At 47.0% G+C, this 17,391-nt stretch overlaps 1 protein-coding gene across 1 annotated transcript; it reads left to right on the forward strand.

Annotated features, from left to right (window-relative positions):
- Positions 1 to 1,101: 1,101 nt before the first annotated feature.
- On the forward strand, positions 1,102 to 15,288 carry LOC140715690 (uncharacterized). The gene is made up of 5 exons (XM_073028059.1): positions 1,102 to 1,212; positions 9,867 to 9,927; positions 10,554 to 10,604; positions 13,791 to 14,726; positions 15,203 to 15,288. Exons 2-5 carry the CDS (start codon positions 9,912 to 9,914, stop codon positions 15,286 to 15,288), a joined length of 1,089 nt encoding a protein of 362 aa, XP_072884160.1. The 5' UTR covers positions 1,102 to 1,212; positions 9,867 to 9,911.
- The last annotated feature ends 2,103 nt before the right edge of the window (positions 15,289 to 17,391 follow it).

Consider the following 17,391-nt stretch of genomic DNA (forward strand, 5'->3'; position numbering starts at 1 on the left):
CTGGGGTCCAGAAAAACACACGGAGTTGAATCTTTGGGAAATAATTTTAATCGAGCTGGATATTGAAGTGATGCTAATAATCCCTTATCATAGGATATCTTCATGGTTGGAACGAATTTAAACCGCAGGTCCATAACTTCCCGTGGATAATCTTCACAGAAACGAATCTCGGAACCTTTAAATTTAAAAACTGTGTTTCCTTGCATATTTCATGAATTGGTCTTTAACTTTGAAACGAAGGAATCAGACCATAACTGACCTTGGTTTATCCGGGTCCCGAGATTTCCAAGTGAAAATTCTATGCGCTCTTTCGATGTCGGGAGGTTGAGGTAAAATACCTGGAAACAGAGATTGAAACAAGTTAGTTGAAATAAATCTCCAGTCTCAGATCCTTCCTTCGATCCAACAATTCGAATATTATTCCGACGAGATCTTGCTTCCAAATCGATAATCTCATCTTGAAACTTTTCCAAAGCGAGCTGAAATCTCCGCGATTTGACGCTTCGCCTCCAAGTTCAGAATTCAGGGAAATAATATTTTCCTGCACAAATTGAAAACTCCCTCGTAACGACTTCATCTCAGAAGAGGTAGCATCCAGTTTTACCGTGTTGTTGTCCATGTTTTTATCGAGACCCATCAGCGAATGTTCTAGATGCTCAGCCCAAGCAGGTGTACCTGCTTCCTCTGATTTTTTCCCCTGTCCATTGCTGGGTTCAGGAAGCTGCTTTCCACTTCTTAAAGATTGTGACGTAGTAACAACTCTACCCCTCTAAGATCCGACAAATAAAAGTTAAAAATTCAACTGGGGAAAAGGAAGAACTAATTGCAGCCACACAGATCTGTGGTCACTCCATTAGACAGTAGGCGGAGTCTCAATCCTCGGTAATTTCTACGGTGAGGACATCTTCGGCAGAGCTTTGCGGGCTGAAGGGCCTGTATTGTGCTGTAGGATTTCTGTGTTTCTAAATGCAGACAGCACAATGAGTTAAATTGAACCACGAAGGCAAAATTCGAAGGGTGAAGAATGCAGGACTGAAGGAGCACGAAGCATTCAGAATGAGCCGGAAGAACTCGTGACGCCATGGGACACGGGTCAGTCTGACATCGTGGGCGTCACTGAGTCGCGGCTGAAAGAAGGCCAGAGTCGGGAGCGTAACATCAGAGGATGGAAAGGACAGACGGGAAGGCAAAGGCGGAGGTGTGGCTCCGTTGGTAAGAGGTGGAATTACATCTTTGGAAAGAGGTGACAGCGGGTCAGAGAATGCTGAGTCTTTGTGGGTGGAGTTAAGAAACTGCAAGAGTGACAAAATCAGTGAAGGGAATCATATACAGGCCTCCAAATAGTAGCCAAGATGTGGGGTTGAGATTGCAAAGGGAGCTGGAAAAGGCATATAATAAGGGTAATGTCACAATCGTAATGGGGACTTCAATATGCAAGGGGATTGGGAAAATCAGATCGCAAGAGAGAAGGCTAACAAGAAGGCTTTTTACAGCAGCTTAGAAACATCTCCTCTGTACCTACTTCCAAGCACCTTAAAACTGCGCCCTATTGTGTTAGCCATTTCAGCCCCGGGGAAAAGCCTCTGACTATCCACACGATCAATGCCTCTCATCATCTTATACACCTCTCTCAGGTCACCTCTCATCCTCCGTTGCTCCAAGGAGAAAAGGCCAAGTTCACACAACCTATTCTCATAAGGCATGCTCTCCAATCCAGGCAACATCCTTGTAAATCTCTTCTGCACCCTTTCTATAGTTTCCACATTGTTCCTGTAGTGAGCTGACCAGAATTGAGCACAGTACTCCAAGTGGGGTCTGACCAGGGTCCTTTATAGCTGCAATATCACCTCTCGGCCCCTTAACTCAATCTCATGGTTGTTGAAGGCCAATGTGGCCTTCTAAACCACAGAGTCAACCTGCGCAGCTGCTTTGAGCGTCCTATGGACTCGGACCCCAAGATCCCTCTGATCCTCCACACTGCCAAGAGTCTTCCCATTAGTACTATACTTTGTCATCATATTTGACCTTCCAAAATAAACCACCTCACACTTATCTGGGTTGAACTCCATCTGCCACTTCTCAGCCCAGTTTTGCATCCTATCAATGTCCCGCTGTAACCTCTGACAGCCCTCCACACTATGTACAACAGCCCTAACCTTTGTGTCATCAGCAAATATACTAGCCATCCCTCCACTTCCTCATCCAGGTCATTTATAAAAATCATGGAGAAGAGCAGGGGGTCCCAGAACAGATCCCTGAGGCACACAACTGTTCACCGACCTCCATGCAGAATATAAACCGTCTACGACCACTCTTTGCCTTCTGTGAGCAAGCCAGTTCTGGATCCACAAAGCAATGTCCCCTTGGATCCCATGCCTCCTAACTTTCTCAATAAGCCTTGCATGGGGTACCTTGTCAAATGCCTTGTATATACACTACATCTACTGCTCAACCTTCATCAATGTGTTTAGTCACATCCTCAAAAAGTTCAATCAGGCTCATTAGGCACAACCTGCCTTTCACAAAGCCATGCTGACTATTCCTAATCATATTATACCTCTCTAAATGTTCATAAATCCTGCCTCTCGTGATCTTTTCCATCAACTTACCAACCACTGAAGTAAGACTCACCGGTCTATAATTTCCTGGGCTCTCTACTCCCTTTCTTTAATAAGGGAACAACATCTGCAACTCTCCAATCCTCCGGAACCTCCCTCTTTCCCACTGATGATACAAAGATCATTGCCAGAGGCTCAGCAATCTCCTCCCTCACCTCCCTCAGTACCCTGGGGTACATCTCATCCGGTCCCAGAGACTCATTCAAATCGATGCTTTTCAAAAGCTCCAGCACATCTTCTTTCTTAACATCTATATGCTCAAGCTTTTCAGTCCACTGTAAGTCATCCCTACAATCGTCAAGATCCTTTTCCATAGTGAATACTGAAGCAAAGTATTCATTAAGTACCTCTGCTATCTCCTCCAGTTCCATGCACACTTTTCCACTGTCACACTTGATTGGTCCAATTCTCTCATGTCTTATCCTCGTGCTCTTCACATACTGTAGAATGTCTTGGGGTTTTCCTCAATTCTGCTCACCAAGGCCTTCTCATGGTCCCTTCTGGCTCTCCTCATTTCAATCTTAAGTTCCTTCCTGCTAGCCTTATAATCTTCTAGATCTCTATCAGTACTTAGTTTTTTGAATCTTTTGTAAGCTTTTCCTTTCTTCTTGATTAAGTTTTCAACAGCTTTTGTACACCACAGTTCCTGTACCCTACCATCCTTTCCCTGTCTCATTGGGACGTATCTACACAATATTCCCTGGTCATTTCCCACATTTCTTCCGTACATTTCCCTGAGAACATCTGTTCCCAATTTGTGCTACAAAGTTCCTGCCTGATATTTTCATATTTCCCCTTATTCCAATTAAACACTTTCCTAACTTGTCTGTCCCCATCCCGCTCCAATGTTCTGGTAATGGAGATAGAATTGTGATCACAGTCTCCAAAATGCTCTCCCACTGAGAGATCTGACACCTGACCAGGCTCTTTACCCAATAGCAGATCAAGAACCACCTCTCCTCTTATAAGCTTATCTACATATTGTGTCAGGAATCCTTCTTGAACACACCTAACAAACTCCACCCCATCTAAACCCCTTGCTCTAGGGAGATGCCAATCGACATTCGGGAAATTAAAATCCCTCATCACAACAACCCTGTTATCATTACACGTCTCCATAACCTGTCTCCCTATCTGCTTCTCGATGTCCCTGTTACTATTGGGTGGCCTATAAAAAACACCCATTTAAACCATCCGATTAAATGAAAGAAGATTTTCAAAGTATTCCAAAGACTTAATGCTCATATTATTTTTGTACAAGAAACTCATGTGAGGAAGGAGGACAAATATCGCTTTTTTAGGTCTTGGCGGGGTCAACAGTATCATTCGAATTCGAATGCCAAAGTTAAGGGAGTTTCAATTTTTATTGACTCCTCTATTGCATTTGTTCAACACGATATCCTTTCGGATCCGAATGGTAGATTTTTGTTAATTACGGGTTTACTCGGTAATAAAAAGGTTGCTATGGTTAATGTTTATGCCCCGAATGTGGATTGTCCTGACTTTTTTAAGTCCTTATTTACTTTTTTACCTAATTTAAATGAATATAAGTTAATAATGGGTGGTGACTTTAATTGTTGTTTAATTCCTTTGATGGACAAATCTACACCTATTCAGACTCTACCCAATAAGTCGGCCACTTGTATTAACTCCTTTTTGACTGATAATGGAGTTTTTGATATTTGGAGATTTCGTCATCCTAATGACAAAGAGTTTTCTTTTTTCTCACATGTTTATCACTCCTATTCGAGAATTGATTATTTTTTTATTGACTCTTGTTTTATTCCATCGGTAATTGGTTGTAATTATGATATTATAGCTATTTCTGACCATGCTCCATTAAAACTTTCTATTAATCTTACGGATACAGCTTTAAATGCTAGACAATGGCGATTTGACTCTACCTTATTGCAAGAACCGGACTTTATTAAATTTATGAAGGAACAGATTGATTTCTTCTTTTCAACTAATTCCACGGAGGATATCTCATGCGGAACACTTTGGGACACTTTAAAAGCGTATATACGTGGACAGATTATCTCGTATTCTGCTGGTCTGAGAAAACGCATTAAGAAGGAAACTCTTTTACTGGTTGATAAAATTAAAGAGATTGACAAGAAATATTCGACTACTCCTAGCATGGAACTTTATAAACAAAGGGTTGAACTTCAAATGGAACATAGTTTATTACTTACATCTCCGATAGAAAATCAATTAATGAAAACCAGATCTGATTTCTATATACATAGTGATAAATCAGGAAAACTGTTAGCTAGTCAGCTGAAGAATGTTTCAGTTAAACGCCAGATTACTAAGGTTCGACAGCAGAATGGGGATTTGACAGTTAACCATGATGACATAAATAAGTCTTTTCAAGACTTTTATACCTCCCTGTATAAATCTGAATTCCCTCAGGATCATAATACCATGTGTGATTTTCTCGGGAAATTGAATTTTCCAAAACTATCATCTGATGATCTTTCAGTAATAGATACTCCGTTTACGGATGCGGAAATTAAAGGGGTTATTTCCTCAATGAATTCTGGGAAAGCACCAGGTCCAGATGGGTATACAGTAGAATTTTTTAAATGTTTTTCTGATACTCTATCTCCTTGGCTATGCAAGGTTTTTGAAGAAGCAATTAGATTGGGGAAGTTGCCACAATCTTTTTATAGAGCTTCCATTTCTTTAATACTGAAGAAAGATAAAGACCCTACTGATTGTGCATCCTACAGACCAATATCTTTATTGAATGTGGATTCTAAGATTTTTTCCAAGTTGCTGGCTTCTAGGTTGGAGAAGGTATTACCCCAAATTATTTCGGAAGACCAAACCGGTTTTATTAAAAATCGCTATTCTTTTTTCAATGTTAGGAGATTATTGAATATTGTTTATACTCCTTCACATAATACTTCAGAATGTGTTATATCATTAGATGCAGAAAAAGCATTTGATAGAGTTGAATGGCCTTACTTATTTTATGTGTTGGAGAAGTTTAATTTCAGTCCGACCTTCATTTCTTGGATTAAACTGATATATCAAACTCCAGTAGCCTCGGTGTTTACTAATAATCAAAGATCTCAATTTTTTCGTTTATTTCGGGGCACTAGACAAGGTTGTCCTCTTAGTCCATTACTATTTAACATCGCTTTAGAACCTTTGGCAATTGCCATCAGAGAATCACAGGATATTTTGGGTATTAATCGTGGAACAGATATTCATAAGGTATCTTTATATGCAGACGATTTATTATTATTCATCTCTAATCCTGAGATATCTATTCCAGCAGTCTTATCATTGTTGGCTCAATTTAGTGAGTTTTCTGGGTATAAGTTAAATCTTAATAAGAGTGAATTGTTTCCTTTGAATAGACAGGTCCCAAATTATGGTATTTTACCTTTTAAATTAGCTAATGATTCTTTTACTTATTTAGGGATTAAAATTACCAAAAACCATAAAGAATTATTTCGGTTTAATTTTTTACCCTTAATTGATCAGATTAAAGGTTTGTTTACTAAGTGGTCACCATTATCTTTATCTCTGATATGTAGGATTAATGCTATTAAGATGGTTATTTTACCTAAATTTTTATATGTTTTTCAAGCGGGTACCAATTTTTATTCCGAAATCCTTTTTTACTAATGTTGATTCAAAAATTTCTTCATATATATGGCAGAATAAAAATCCCAGGTTAGGTAAAATATACTTACAGAAGACAAAGAAGGATGGTGGGTTGGCATTACCTAATTTCAGATTTTATTATTGGGCAGTTAATATTAGATATTTGATATGTTGGTTGAAAGAATGGGATGGTCCTTTTGGCCCCCATTGGGTGAGTTTGGAAACCAAATCGGTTTCTGCTTATGCTCTGGGTTCTATCTTAGGGACATCTCTCCCTTTTGCTCTTTCTAAATTGCCGAAGCGAATTGACAACCCGATAGTTAAATATACCTTACGTATATGGTTTCAATTTCGGAAATTTTTCGGGTTGACTCAATTCGTGTTAAATAGTCCTATTGTATCTAATTGTTTTTTCCACCCCTCAATTATAGATCATGCTTTTTTGGCTTGGAAAACTAAGGGATTATTAAGATTTTCCGACTTATTTTTGGACAACTGTTTTATGTCCTTTGAGCAACTAGCTAATAAATATAATTTGCCTAGATTTCATTTTTTTAGATACTTACAGGTTAGGCATTTTTTAAGTACGGTACTTCCTTCGTTCCCAAATTCTCTGTCTTCAGATACTTTGGAAAGTTTGTTTGAATTAAACCCTTTTCAAAAAGGGCTTATATCAAAACTTTATAATAAAATTATGAAGATACGTTCAGTGCCCTTTGATAAGACCAAAAATGATTGGGAAAGAGAACTTAATCTTATTATTCCTATTGAGAATTGGGATAGAATTCTTAAATTAGTTAATACATCATCTATATGTGCCAAACATTCATTATTACAATTTAAGGTTGTACATAGGGCCCATATGTCCAAGGATAAATTAGCTCATTTTTATTCTCATATAAACCCTATTTGTGACAGATGTCAATTAGAAATCGCTTCTTTAACTCATATGTTTTGGTCATGTCCACTTTTGAGAAAATATTGGAAAGATATTTTTGATATTATTTCGGCGGTATTGAACATTGATTTACAACCCCATCCTATTACCGCAATTTTTGGTTTACCGATGATGGACTTACTTCACTTATCTCCTTCCGCCTGTCGAATGATTGCTTTTCTCACTTTGATGGCTAGAAGATCTATTTTGTTGAATTGGAGGGAAATTAATCCTCCCACGGTATTTCATTGGCTTTCTCAAACTATGTTATGTCTAAATTTAGAAAAAATTAGAAGTGCTGTATTTGATACTTCTATTAAATTTGAAAAGATATGGAGACCATTTATTCAATATTTTCATATGATGTAATGGCCCTGTGCCAGGCTTATCAGTTTTTTTTCAGCTTTAATCGTATGTATGTTGAGAGGATCGGAGTTGACGTCATTGATGTTTATGTATGCTCGTGAGATACTATGAACAGCCCTTTTTTTTTTCTCTTTTTTAAAAGTTTTTTTTATTTTTTTTTCTTCTTTGTTTTTTTTTTCTTTTTCTTGATACTAGATTAGTAGATTAGCTAACTTTCTTAGATAGATTTTTTTTTCTCTTTTTTATACTATATATTATGGAATATCTAAACTTACCTTGTTCATATATATACTATATGGTTTATGTTTTGGGAAACTTACTTATGCTGTATTCATTGTTTATGTATTTCTTTATGTATAATGGGAGTCTATATATTTGTAATCCCTTACCATTATTTGAATTGTATCTCATTCATAATATTCTAAATATTAATAAAAAGATTGAAAGAGAAAAAACACCCAGTAGAGTTATTGACCCCTTCCTGTTTCTAACTCCATCCACAGAGACTCCGTGGACAATCCCTCCATGTCTTTCTCCTTTTCTGCAGCCATGACACTATCTCTGATCAGCAGTGCCATCCCCCACCTCTTTTGCCTCCCTCCCTGTCCTTTGTGAAATATCTAAAGCCCGGTACTTGAAGTAACCATTCCTGCCCCTGAGCCATCCAAGTCTCTGTAATGGCCACAACATTGTAGCTCCAAGTACTGATCCATGCTCTAAGCTCATCTGCTTTGTTCAGAATACTCCTTGCATTAAAATAGACACATCACAAACCATCAGTCTGAGCACATCTCTTCTCTATCACCTGCCTATCCTCCCTCTCGCACTGTCTCCAAGCTTTCTCTATTTGTGAGCCAACCGCCCCTTCCTCCATCTCTTCAGTTCGGTTCCCCCCCCCCCCAAGCAATTCTAGTTTAAACTCTCCCCAATAGCCTTAGCAAACCTCCCTGTCAGGATATTGGTCCCGCTGGGATTCAAATGCAACCCGTCCTTTTTGTACAGGTCACGCCTGCCCCAAAAGAGATCCCAATTATTCAGAAATCTGAATCCCTGCCCACTGCTCCAATCACTCAGCCACGCAGTTACCCTCCACCTCATACAGTTCCTCTACTCACTGTCAAGAGGACACAGGTTTAAGGTGCTGGGAGTAGGTACAGAGGAGATGTCGGGGGTAAGTTTTTTACTCAGAGAGTGGTGAGTGTGTGGAATGGGCTGCTGGTAACGGTGGTGGAGGTGGATACGATAGGGTCTTTTAAGAGACTTTTAGATAGGTACATGGAGCTTAGTGAAATAGAGGGCTATAGGTAAGCCTAGTGATTTCTAAGGTAGGGACACGTTCAGCACAACTTTGTGGGCCGAAGGGCCTGTATTGTGCTGTAGGTTTTCTATGTTTCTCCCCTCCCTCCTTTCCTTCCCCTCTCCCATTCCCTCCACTACCTTGTGCTCCTCCTCCCCCGAGCCCATCCGCTCTTCCTCTCCTCCCCAAATACCTCCTCCCCCTCCCCTCCCTCCCCCACGCCCCTCCTCCCACCCCTCACCCACATCACAAACAACCCTCCCCAGTCTGGCCCGGGTCACAATGCCTCCCTGTCAGTGAGGGCCCTGAGGGGACGGGGGAAGGGCAGACATTGCCTGGACCCTGCCAGGGTCAGACCCCACCTCAGTCGGGTCAGAGACAGAGAGAGAGGGAACGGAAGAGAGGGTCTGCTGTGGGGAAAGAGAGCATCGAGACCTGTGAGGGAAAGTGAGGGAGAGGGAGACGGGAGGTGGAGAGACAGAACATCAGGACTGAGAGAGCCTCAAGCCCGTGACTGAGAGAGCGAGCAAAGGCAGGAGGAGAGAGAGGCCGTTGAGACCGTGAGTGAGAGAGTCGGAGAGGAGAGAGAGCACCTCAGGATTGTGACAGAGGAGGAGGAGAAGCCTCAACAGGGCTCTCACCCCCTCCTCCCAATGGCTCTACTCCTGTCGTGGAGAAACGTAGTGGTGGGTGAGGCAGGGAACCCCTGTTCGAGGGTGTCAGAGGGAGCAGAATGCTGCGAGTACCTCGGGCAGATCCTCCTCGCTTCCTTTGGCTCTGTTATCCTCGTTATCATCATCATTAACACCATTCTCACGGTGAGAGTCTTCAATAGTCAACACCCCCCAGATTACCCATTCTCCCCTCCCCTTCCCCCCACACCCTCACCCTCCCCTCTCCGACTGTGTGTGAGAGAGAGAGAGAGAGAGAGAGAGAGAGAGAGAGAGAGAGAGAGAGACTGAGAGAGAGAGAGAGAGAGTGAGTGAGTTCCAGCTCTCTTTGTGACCTGTGACTCTTCTTTCTACAGGTTTATTCCAAGTTCCCGATTGCAGCCATTGGTTATAAACGCAAGATGGTCCAGAGAGAACGTGAGTGTTGACTTGGAAGCAACGTCATGGTGAAAGGGCAAAATCTGCACCGTGGATCCATCACCATTTCCCTCTGTCCTGGGGGGCGGAGAGGCAGAATGGGGTAAAGAGAGAGAGAGAGGGGAGGGAGAATGGTGAGAGAGAGATATAGAGGGGAGTGAGAATGGGGTAGAAATAGAGGGGAGGGAGAAAGAATGGGGAGAGGGAGAGGGGGAATGGAGAGGGAGAGGAAGGAAGAGAGGAAGAATGTGGAAGAGACAGGGGATGAAGAGTGAGAGGGAGAATGGGAAAGGGAGAGAGAGGGAGAGGGGAGAATAGAGGGGGAAGGGAGAAAGGGAAAATGAGAGGGAGAAAGGGAAATAGAGGAAGTGAACGATAGTGAGAAGTGGGGGGGAGATGGAGACGGGAATGCTATCCATAGACACTCACTACAGAGAGAGAGAGAGCGCAGATGAGGAACGGTGGAAATGAGAGGGAATGACAGAGGGTTGTAAGAGGGAGTGAGTGAGTTGGAGGTTTTACAAACAAGCGAGGGGTCTGTGTGAGTTTGTGAGGCACACTCCCTCCCTTGGCAAGGGGTTGGTGAGGGAGTCATACACTGACAGAGGGTCTGTGTTCCTCCGCAGGTAGGGGATTCCTGAGGCTGGAGTCCTCGCTCCTTATGGGAGCCGCAGCAGGTAAGTCCTGGGGAGGTGGAGGGGGGCGTAAATGCAGCTGATCACATCAGTCCTCCACGAGATTCCTCATCCCTCCCCTTGAGGTTCCACTCCCTCAAGGTGTTAAATCAAGAGATCTCTCTCTGAGATTCCTCAACAGGTACAACGGGTGTGTCACACAAAATGCTGGAGGAACTCAGCAGGCCAGGCAGCGTCTGTGGAAAAGAGAACAGTCGATGTTTCAGCGGGACAGAAGTTCAGTCCTGTTGAAGGGTCTCGGCTCAAACCGTCGACTGTATAGATGCTGCCTGGTCTGCTGAGTTCCTCCCGCATTGTGTGTGTTTTGCTTTGGATTTCCAGCATCTGCAGATTTTCTCTTGTTTGGGACAACTGATATATCCCTCTGTTAGAGAACCCTCTCCCACAGTGGAGCAGTGGGGTGGGGGGGTGGGGGAGGAGGACAGGAAGGTTGAATAGTGGAATTTTTTGGGAGCAGTACAAAGTATATATATCTCACTGTCTACAACCCTGAGATTTGTTTTCCTGTGGGCATACTGAACAAATCTATGGAATAGTAACTATAACCCAATGAAAGATCAACCAGAGAGCAGAAGACAACAAATGCAAAAAAAAAAAAATCAGAAATAAATAATGAAATAATGAGATAAAGAGTTCCTAACGTGAGATCATTGGTTGTAGAAACATTTCAATGATGAGGCAAGTGAGTGTAGCTATCCCTTTTTGTTCGAGAGCCTGATGGTTGAGGGGTAGTAACTGTTCTTGAACCTGGAGGTGCGAGTCCTGAGGCTCCTGTACCTTCTACCTGATGGCAGCAGTGAGAAGAGAGCCTGGCCTGGGTGGTGGGGATCTCTGATGATGGATGCTGCTTTCCTACAGCAATCTTTCCTGTAGATGTGCTGAATGGTTGGGAGGGTTTTGCCCCTGATGTACTGGGCCAAATCCACTACCTGTTGGAGGATTTTCCACTCAAAGACATTGGTGTTTCCATACCAGGCTGTAACGCAGCCAATCAGCACAATCACCACCACACATCTGTAAAACGTTGTCACTCTCCACCACACATCTGTAAAACGTTGTCACTCTCCACCACTCATCTGTAAAACTGTCACTCTCCACCACACATCTGTAAAACTTTGTCACTCTCCACCACACATCTGTAAAACTTTGTCAAAGTTTTAGATGCCATGCCAAACCTCTGCAGGAAGTAGAGGTGCTGCTGTGCTGATGCCAATTGTACGGCAAGAGATTTGGAGGGGTGTGCAGATCGCTGTGTTCAAGGGGCAGAACAGGGGAGGTGTCAACGGACCTCAGGGGTCAGTACAGGAGAGGTGTTAGACGTGGGACCTCAGGGGTCAGTACAGGAGAGGTGTCAGACGTAGGACCTCAGGGGTCAGTACAGGAGAGGTGTCAGATGTGGGATCTCAGGGGTCAGTACAGGAGAGGTGTTAAACGTAGGACCTCAGGGGTCAGTACAGGAGAGATGTCAGACATGGGACCTCAGGGGTCAGTACAGGAGGGGTGTCAGACGTGGGACCTCAGCGGTCAGTACAGGAGCGGTGTCAGACGTAGGACCTCAGGAGTCTGTGGACTGAGATCCATTTGCCCTCCCTGAATTACACAGCTCCCCAGTCATCCACAATATTAATCTTCGCCACCAATGTCACCTCATTTCATGTTGTCTGCCAGCTCACTGAGATCGTGTGGTGTGATCGGGTGTGAGGTTCATGGAAAGTTGGTGTTGTGGTCAGTGTAGAAGGTTGTCGTCGGTTACAACAGGACATTGACAGGATGCAGAGCTGGGCTGAGAAGAGGCAGATGGAGTTCAAGCTGGAAAAGTGTGAAGTGATTCACTCTGGAAGGTCAAATCTGAAGGCAGGACTCTTAGCAGCGTGAAGGAACAGAGGGATGTTGGGTCCTCATGCGTAGAGCCCTGAAAATTGCAGTGCTAGATGATGGGGTGGCTAAGAAGCTGTTTGGTGTGTTGGGCTTCATCAGACCAGAGCCACGAGATGATGTTGCAGCTCGACAAAACTCTGACTGGAAAACACTTGGAGTTTTGTGCTCAGTTCTGGTCACTTCCTTACAGGGAGGATGTGGGAGCTTTCGAGAGAGTGAAGAGGAGATTTACCAGGATACTGCCCAGATTAGAGAGTGTGTCTAATGAGGAAAATTTGAGTGAGCTGGGGCTTCTCTGTCTGGGTTGAAGGAGGATGAGAGGTGACTTGACAGACGTGTACAAGATGATCAGAGGCAGAGACAGAGTGGACAGCCCGAGACCTTTTCCCGGGGCAAAAATGGCCAATACAAGGGGGCAAAATTTTCAGGTGTTTGGAGGAAAGAACAGGTAGATTTTTTGAAAATACAACCGTGCTGGGTGTGTGGAATGTGCTCCCAGAGGCTGACACATCGGGTATTTGAGAAAGTTTCAGAGAGACACTGGAAGATTGAAAAGAGGAGGGTTATGTGAGAGGAAAGGATTCGATTGATCTCAGATTCAGTTAAAAAGTCAGAATTGGATTTAATATCACCAGTATATGTTCAAAATTGTTGTTTTGTGGCTGAATGACATTGCAATACCAGCTATTAAACACTACAAATTACAGTAAGTATATATAAAATAAATTAAATAATTAGAGGAAAAAGAGAGGGAAAATACTGAGTAAGGATTCACAGGTTCACTGTCCATTCAGAAATCTGATGGCGGAGGGGATGAAGCTGTTTCTGAATCATTGAGTGTGTGTCTTCAGACTCCTGTCCCCCCTCCGTGAGGCAGCAATGAGACGAGGGCTGGTCCTGGGTGAGGGGCGTCCGCAGTGACGGATGCTGACTTTTCGAGGCATCACCTTTCGAAGGTGTGCTCGATGCTGGGGAGGCCAGTGCTGAGTTCACAACTTCCTGCAACTTTTCCCTGATCCTGTGCGGCCTCGTGGCCCCGCACATCGGTCTCGTCCGAAGCTCTTGTATCCTGGGAAGGGGGTGCGTGTCGAGGGCTGGTTTTGGTGTAGGGGAGTGGTGTAGGTAGATCAAGGGTGTGTTCAGGGGGTCGAGAGTGGGGGGGGGGGTTGTCTTCTACCATGACACAAACTGAATCATGTTTCGCTTTCTCTCTCCTCCCTACCTCCATCCCATCCCTTCCCTTCTCACTCCCCTCCCTCCCCCTACTCTCTCTTCCTCCTCTACCCTCAGGCGAGCCTGCGCCAGTCCCTCCCTCGCTGCCCTCCTGCCTCTCCCCCTGCCCCTCCCCTTTGCCCCAGGCGAGCCGCGGCCTGAGTGGAGGAGATCCACCGCGGGGGACGCCCACCCCAACACCCTCCCTCGCCGACCCCGAGGAGGCAGAGCCCAAAAAGGGGCTGAGAGGCGACTCTCGCTCCCTCCCCCACACTCGCCTCTGCCCCCCTGCCTCCCAGGGGCAGCCTGCCCCTCCCTGTGGCTCCGTGAGCCCCCCCACCTCACTCGGCAGTGTGGCCTACAATGGAGGCAGCGACCAGGAGGAGATGGAGACGGACCCGCCCTCCCCCACCCCCTCTCTTCCTCACTACCCTCGGGATTACCACACCTCCCCCTCCTACCGCTCCTCCCACCCTTCCCCATCCCTCCGCTCTCGTGCCACCAACTCCCTCGTCTCTCACCATCCCTCCCTCTCCCTCGACTCTACCCATACCGCACCCAGCCTCATCTCCCGGCGTTCCTACTCCCTCGCCTCCACCCGCCCCACCCCCTCCCTCATCTCCCGGCCCACACCTTCCCTCGTCTCGTCTGTCCCCTCCCAGTCCCTTGCCTCCTCAGAGTCCACCTCCCCCTCTCCTTCATCCTCCCCTTCCCCCTGCCCCTCCGTCGTCCAGCAGGATTCCCGCCCTCCTACCTCTGTGGGCGAGGAGGAAGAGAGTGAGCAGGAAGGGTCGGGTGAGGAATACACTCCTCCGCCCACCAACCACCTGGTCCCCAACCCCCGCCTCCATCGGGCTGTCCCTCCCCATGAGGGAACCACACTTCCTACCAGCCGGTTGCCCCTCCCCTCCCCCTCCTCAGCCTCGCCCCCACACCCTCCCACTCTCCCATCGGGATCCCACCCTCCCACCTCTGAGGAAGAGGATTCATCCTCTTCCCACACTCCTCATCCGGGTGAGGAGGGAGGTCGACTCTGGGACGGTGGGTGTGTCCACCGGGTGCTCCCTCACTCTGAGGGGACGCTTCCCCGGGGTCGCCTCCCCGTCACCTCCCCCCACTCCGTCCCCCTGAGGGGAGGGGAAGAACAAGTCCGAGTGTACCGCCGGGTTCCTATTGCCCACCGCCAGCTGAGGACTCAGCCCCGGGAACAGACTCCACCCTCCCCTCCCCCTCCCTCCCGCCCCCCTTGCCCCCATCCTTCTCTTTGGCCAAAGGCCCACCACCAGGAGCCGGGAGCGAGTGTCCCTTCCCCACGGGACGGCCCACGGGGGCCTGTGTGTGACGCCAGGAACCGAGGTTCTCGGTTCTGTCAGGGGAGGGGTGAACAATAGCCCCCTCCCCCCACAACACAAATCCGAGGCATCACAAGGAAGAGAGAAGGATCCTCGACATCCCCTCCTACCACTGACACCCTACTTCCCCACCAACAGACTCTTCCCTCGCCCTGGACTCCGAACGTCTGCGGGGACAAGATGCACAGATCGAGCTCCATAACAAAATAAAGTGTCAACATTAACTGTCTGGTCTCTGGGTCGACACTGGGAGGGGAGGGGCGAGGCGTGAGGGAGGGGTTTGAACAGGAGGATGGGGAGTGTAGGGGTTACAGAGATAGGGAGGGGGTGAGGGAGTGGTTTGAACAGGAGGATGAAGAGTGTAGGGGTTACAGAGATAGGGAGGGGTTTGAACAGGAGGACAGGGTCTGTAGGGGTTACAGAGATAGGGAGGGGGTGAGGGAGGGGTTTGAACAGGAGGACGGGGAGTGTAGGGGTTACAGAGATAGGGAGGGGGTGAGGGAGGGGTTTGAACAGGAGGACGGGGAGTGTAGGGGTTACAGAGATAGGGAGGGGGTGAGGGATGGGTTTGAACAGGAGGAAGGGGAGTGTAGGGGTTACAGAGATAGGGAGGGGGTGAGGGAGGGGTTTGAACAGGAGGATTGGGAGTGTAGGGTTACAGAGATAGGGAGGAGGTGAGGGAGGTGTTTGAACAGGAGGACAGGGAGTGTAGGGGTTACAGAGATAGGGAGGGGGTGAGGGAGGGGTTTGAACAGGAGGACGGGGAGTGTAGGGGTTACAGAGATAGGGAGGGGGTGAGGGATGGGGTTGAACAGGAGGACGGGGAGTGTAGAGGTTACAGAGATAGGGAGGGGGTGAGGGAGGGGTTTGAACAGGAGGACAGGGAGTGTAGGGGTTACAGAGATAGGGAGGGGGTGAGGGAGGGGTTTGAACAGGAGGACAGGGTCTGTAGGGGTTACAGAGATAGGGAGGGGTTTGAACAGGAGGACGGGGAGTGTAGGGGTTACAGAGATAGGGAGTGGTTTGAACAGGAGGACGGGGAGTGTAGGGGTTACAGAGATAGGGAGGGGGTGAGGGAGGGGTTTGAACAGGAGAACGGGGAGTGTAGGGGTTACAGAGATAGGGAGGGTGTGAGGGAGTGGTTTGAACAGGAGGACGGGGAGTGTAGGGTTACAGAGATAGGGAGGGGATGAGGGAGGGGTTTGAACAGGAGGACGGGGAGTGTACGGTTTACAGAGATAGGGAGGGGGTGAGGGAGGGGTTTGAACAGGAGGACGGGGAGTGTAGGGGTTACAGAGATAGGGAGGGGTTTGAACAGGAGGACGGGGAGTGTAGGGGTTACAGAGATAGGGAGGGGTTTGAACAGGAGGACGGGGAGTGTAGGGGTTACAGAGATAGGGAGGGGTGAGGGAGGGGTTTGAACAGGAGAACGGGGAGTGTAGGGGTTACAGAGATAGGGAGGGGTTTGAACAGGAGGACAGGGTCTGTAGGGGTTACAGAGATAGGGAGGGGGTGAGGGATGGGGTTGAACAGGAGGACGGGGAGTGTAGAGGTTACAGAGATAGGGAGGGGGTGAGGGAGGGGTTTGAACAGGAGGACAGGGAGTGTAGGGGTTACAGAGATAGGGAGGGGGTGAGGGAGGGGTTTGAACAGGAGGACAGGGTCTGTAGGGGTTACAGAGATAGGGAGGGGTTTGAACAGGAGGACGGGGAGTGTAGGGGTTACAGAGATAGGGAGTGGTTTGAACAGGAGGACGGGGAGTGTAGGGGTTACAGAGATAGGGAGGGGGTGAGGGAGGGGTTTGAACAGGAGAACGGGGAGTGTAGGGGTTACAGAGATAGGGAGGGTGTGAGGGAGTGGTTTGAACAGGAGGACGGGGAGTGTAGGGTTACAGAGATAGGGAGGGGATGAGGGAGGGGTTTGAACAGGAGGACGGGGAGTGTACGGTTTACAGAGATAGGGAGGGGGTGAGGGAGGGGTTTGAACAGGAGGACGGGGAGTGTAGGGGTTACAGAGATAGGGAGGGGTTTGAACAGGAGGACGGGGAGTGTAGGGGTTACAGAGATAGGGAGAGGGTGAGGGAGGGGTTTGAACAGGAGGACGGGGAGTGTAGGGTTACAGAGATAGGGAGGGGTTGTGGGAGGGGTTTGAACAGGAGGACAGGGAGTGTAGCGGTTACAGAGATAGGGAAGGGATGAGGGAGGGGTTTGAACAGGAGGACGGGGAGTGTAGGGTTACAGATATAGGGATGGGGGTGAGGGGGGGTTTGAACTAGAGGATGGGGAGTTTAGGGTTAAAGAGGATGTATTTGTTCCGGGTTGGGAATG

Source organism: Hemitrygon akajei, chromosome 24 (assembly GCF_048418815.1).
Source record: "Hemitrygon akajei chromosome 24, sHemAka1.3, whole genome shotgun sequence".
Lineage (NCBI taxonomy): Eukaryota > Metazoa > Chordata > Chondrichthyes > Myliobatiformes > Dasyatidae > Hemitrygon > Hemitrygon akajei.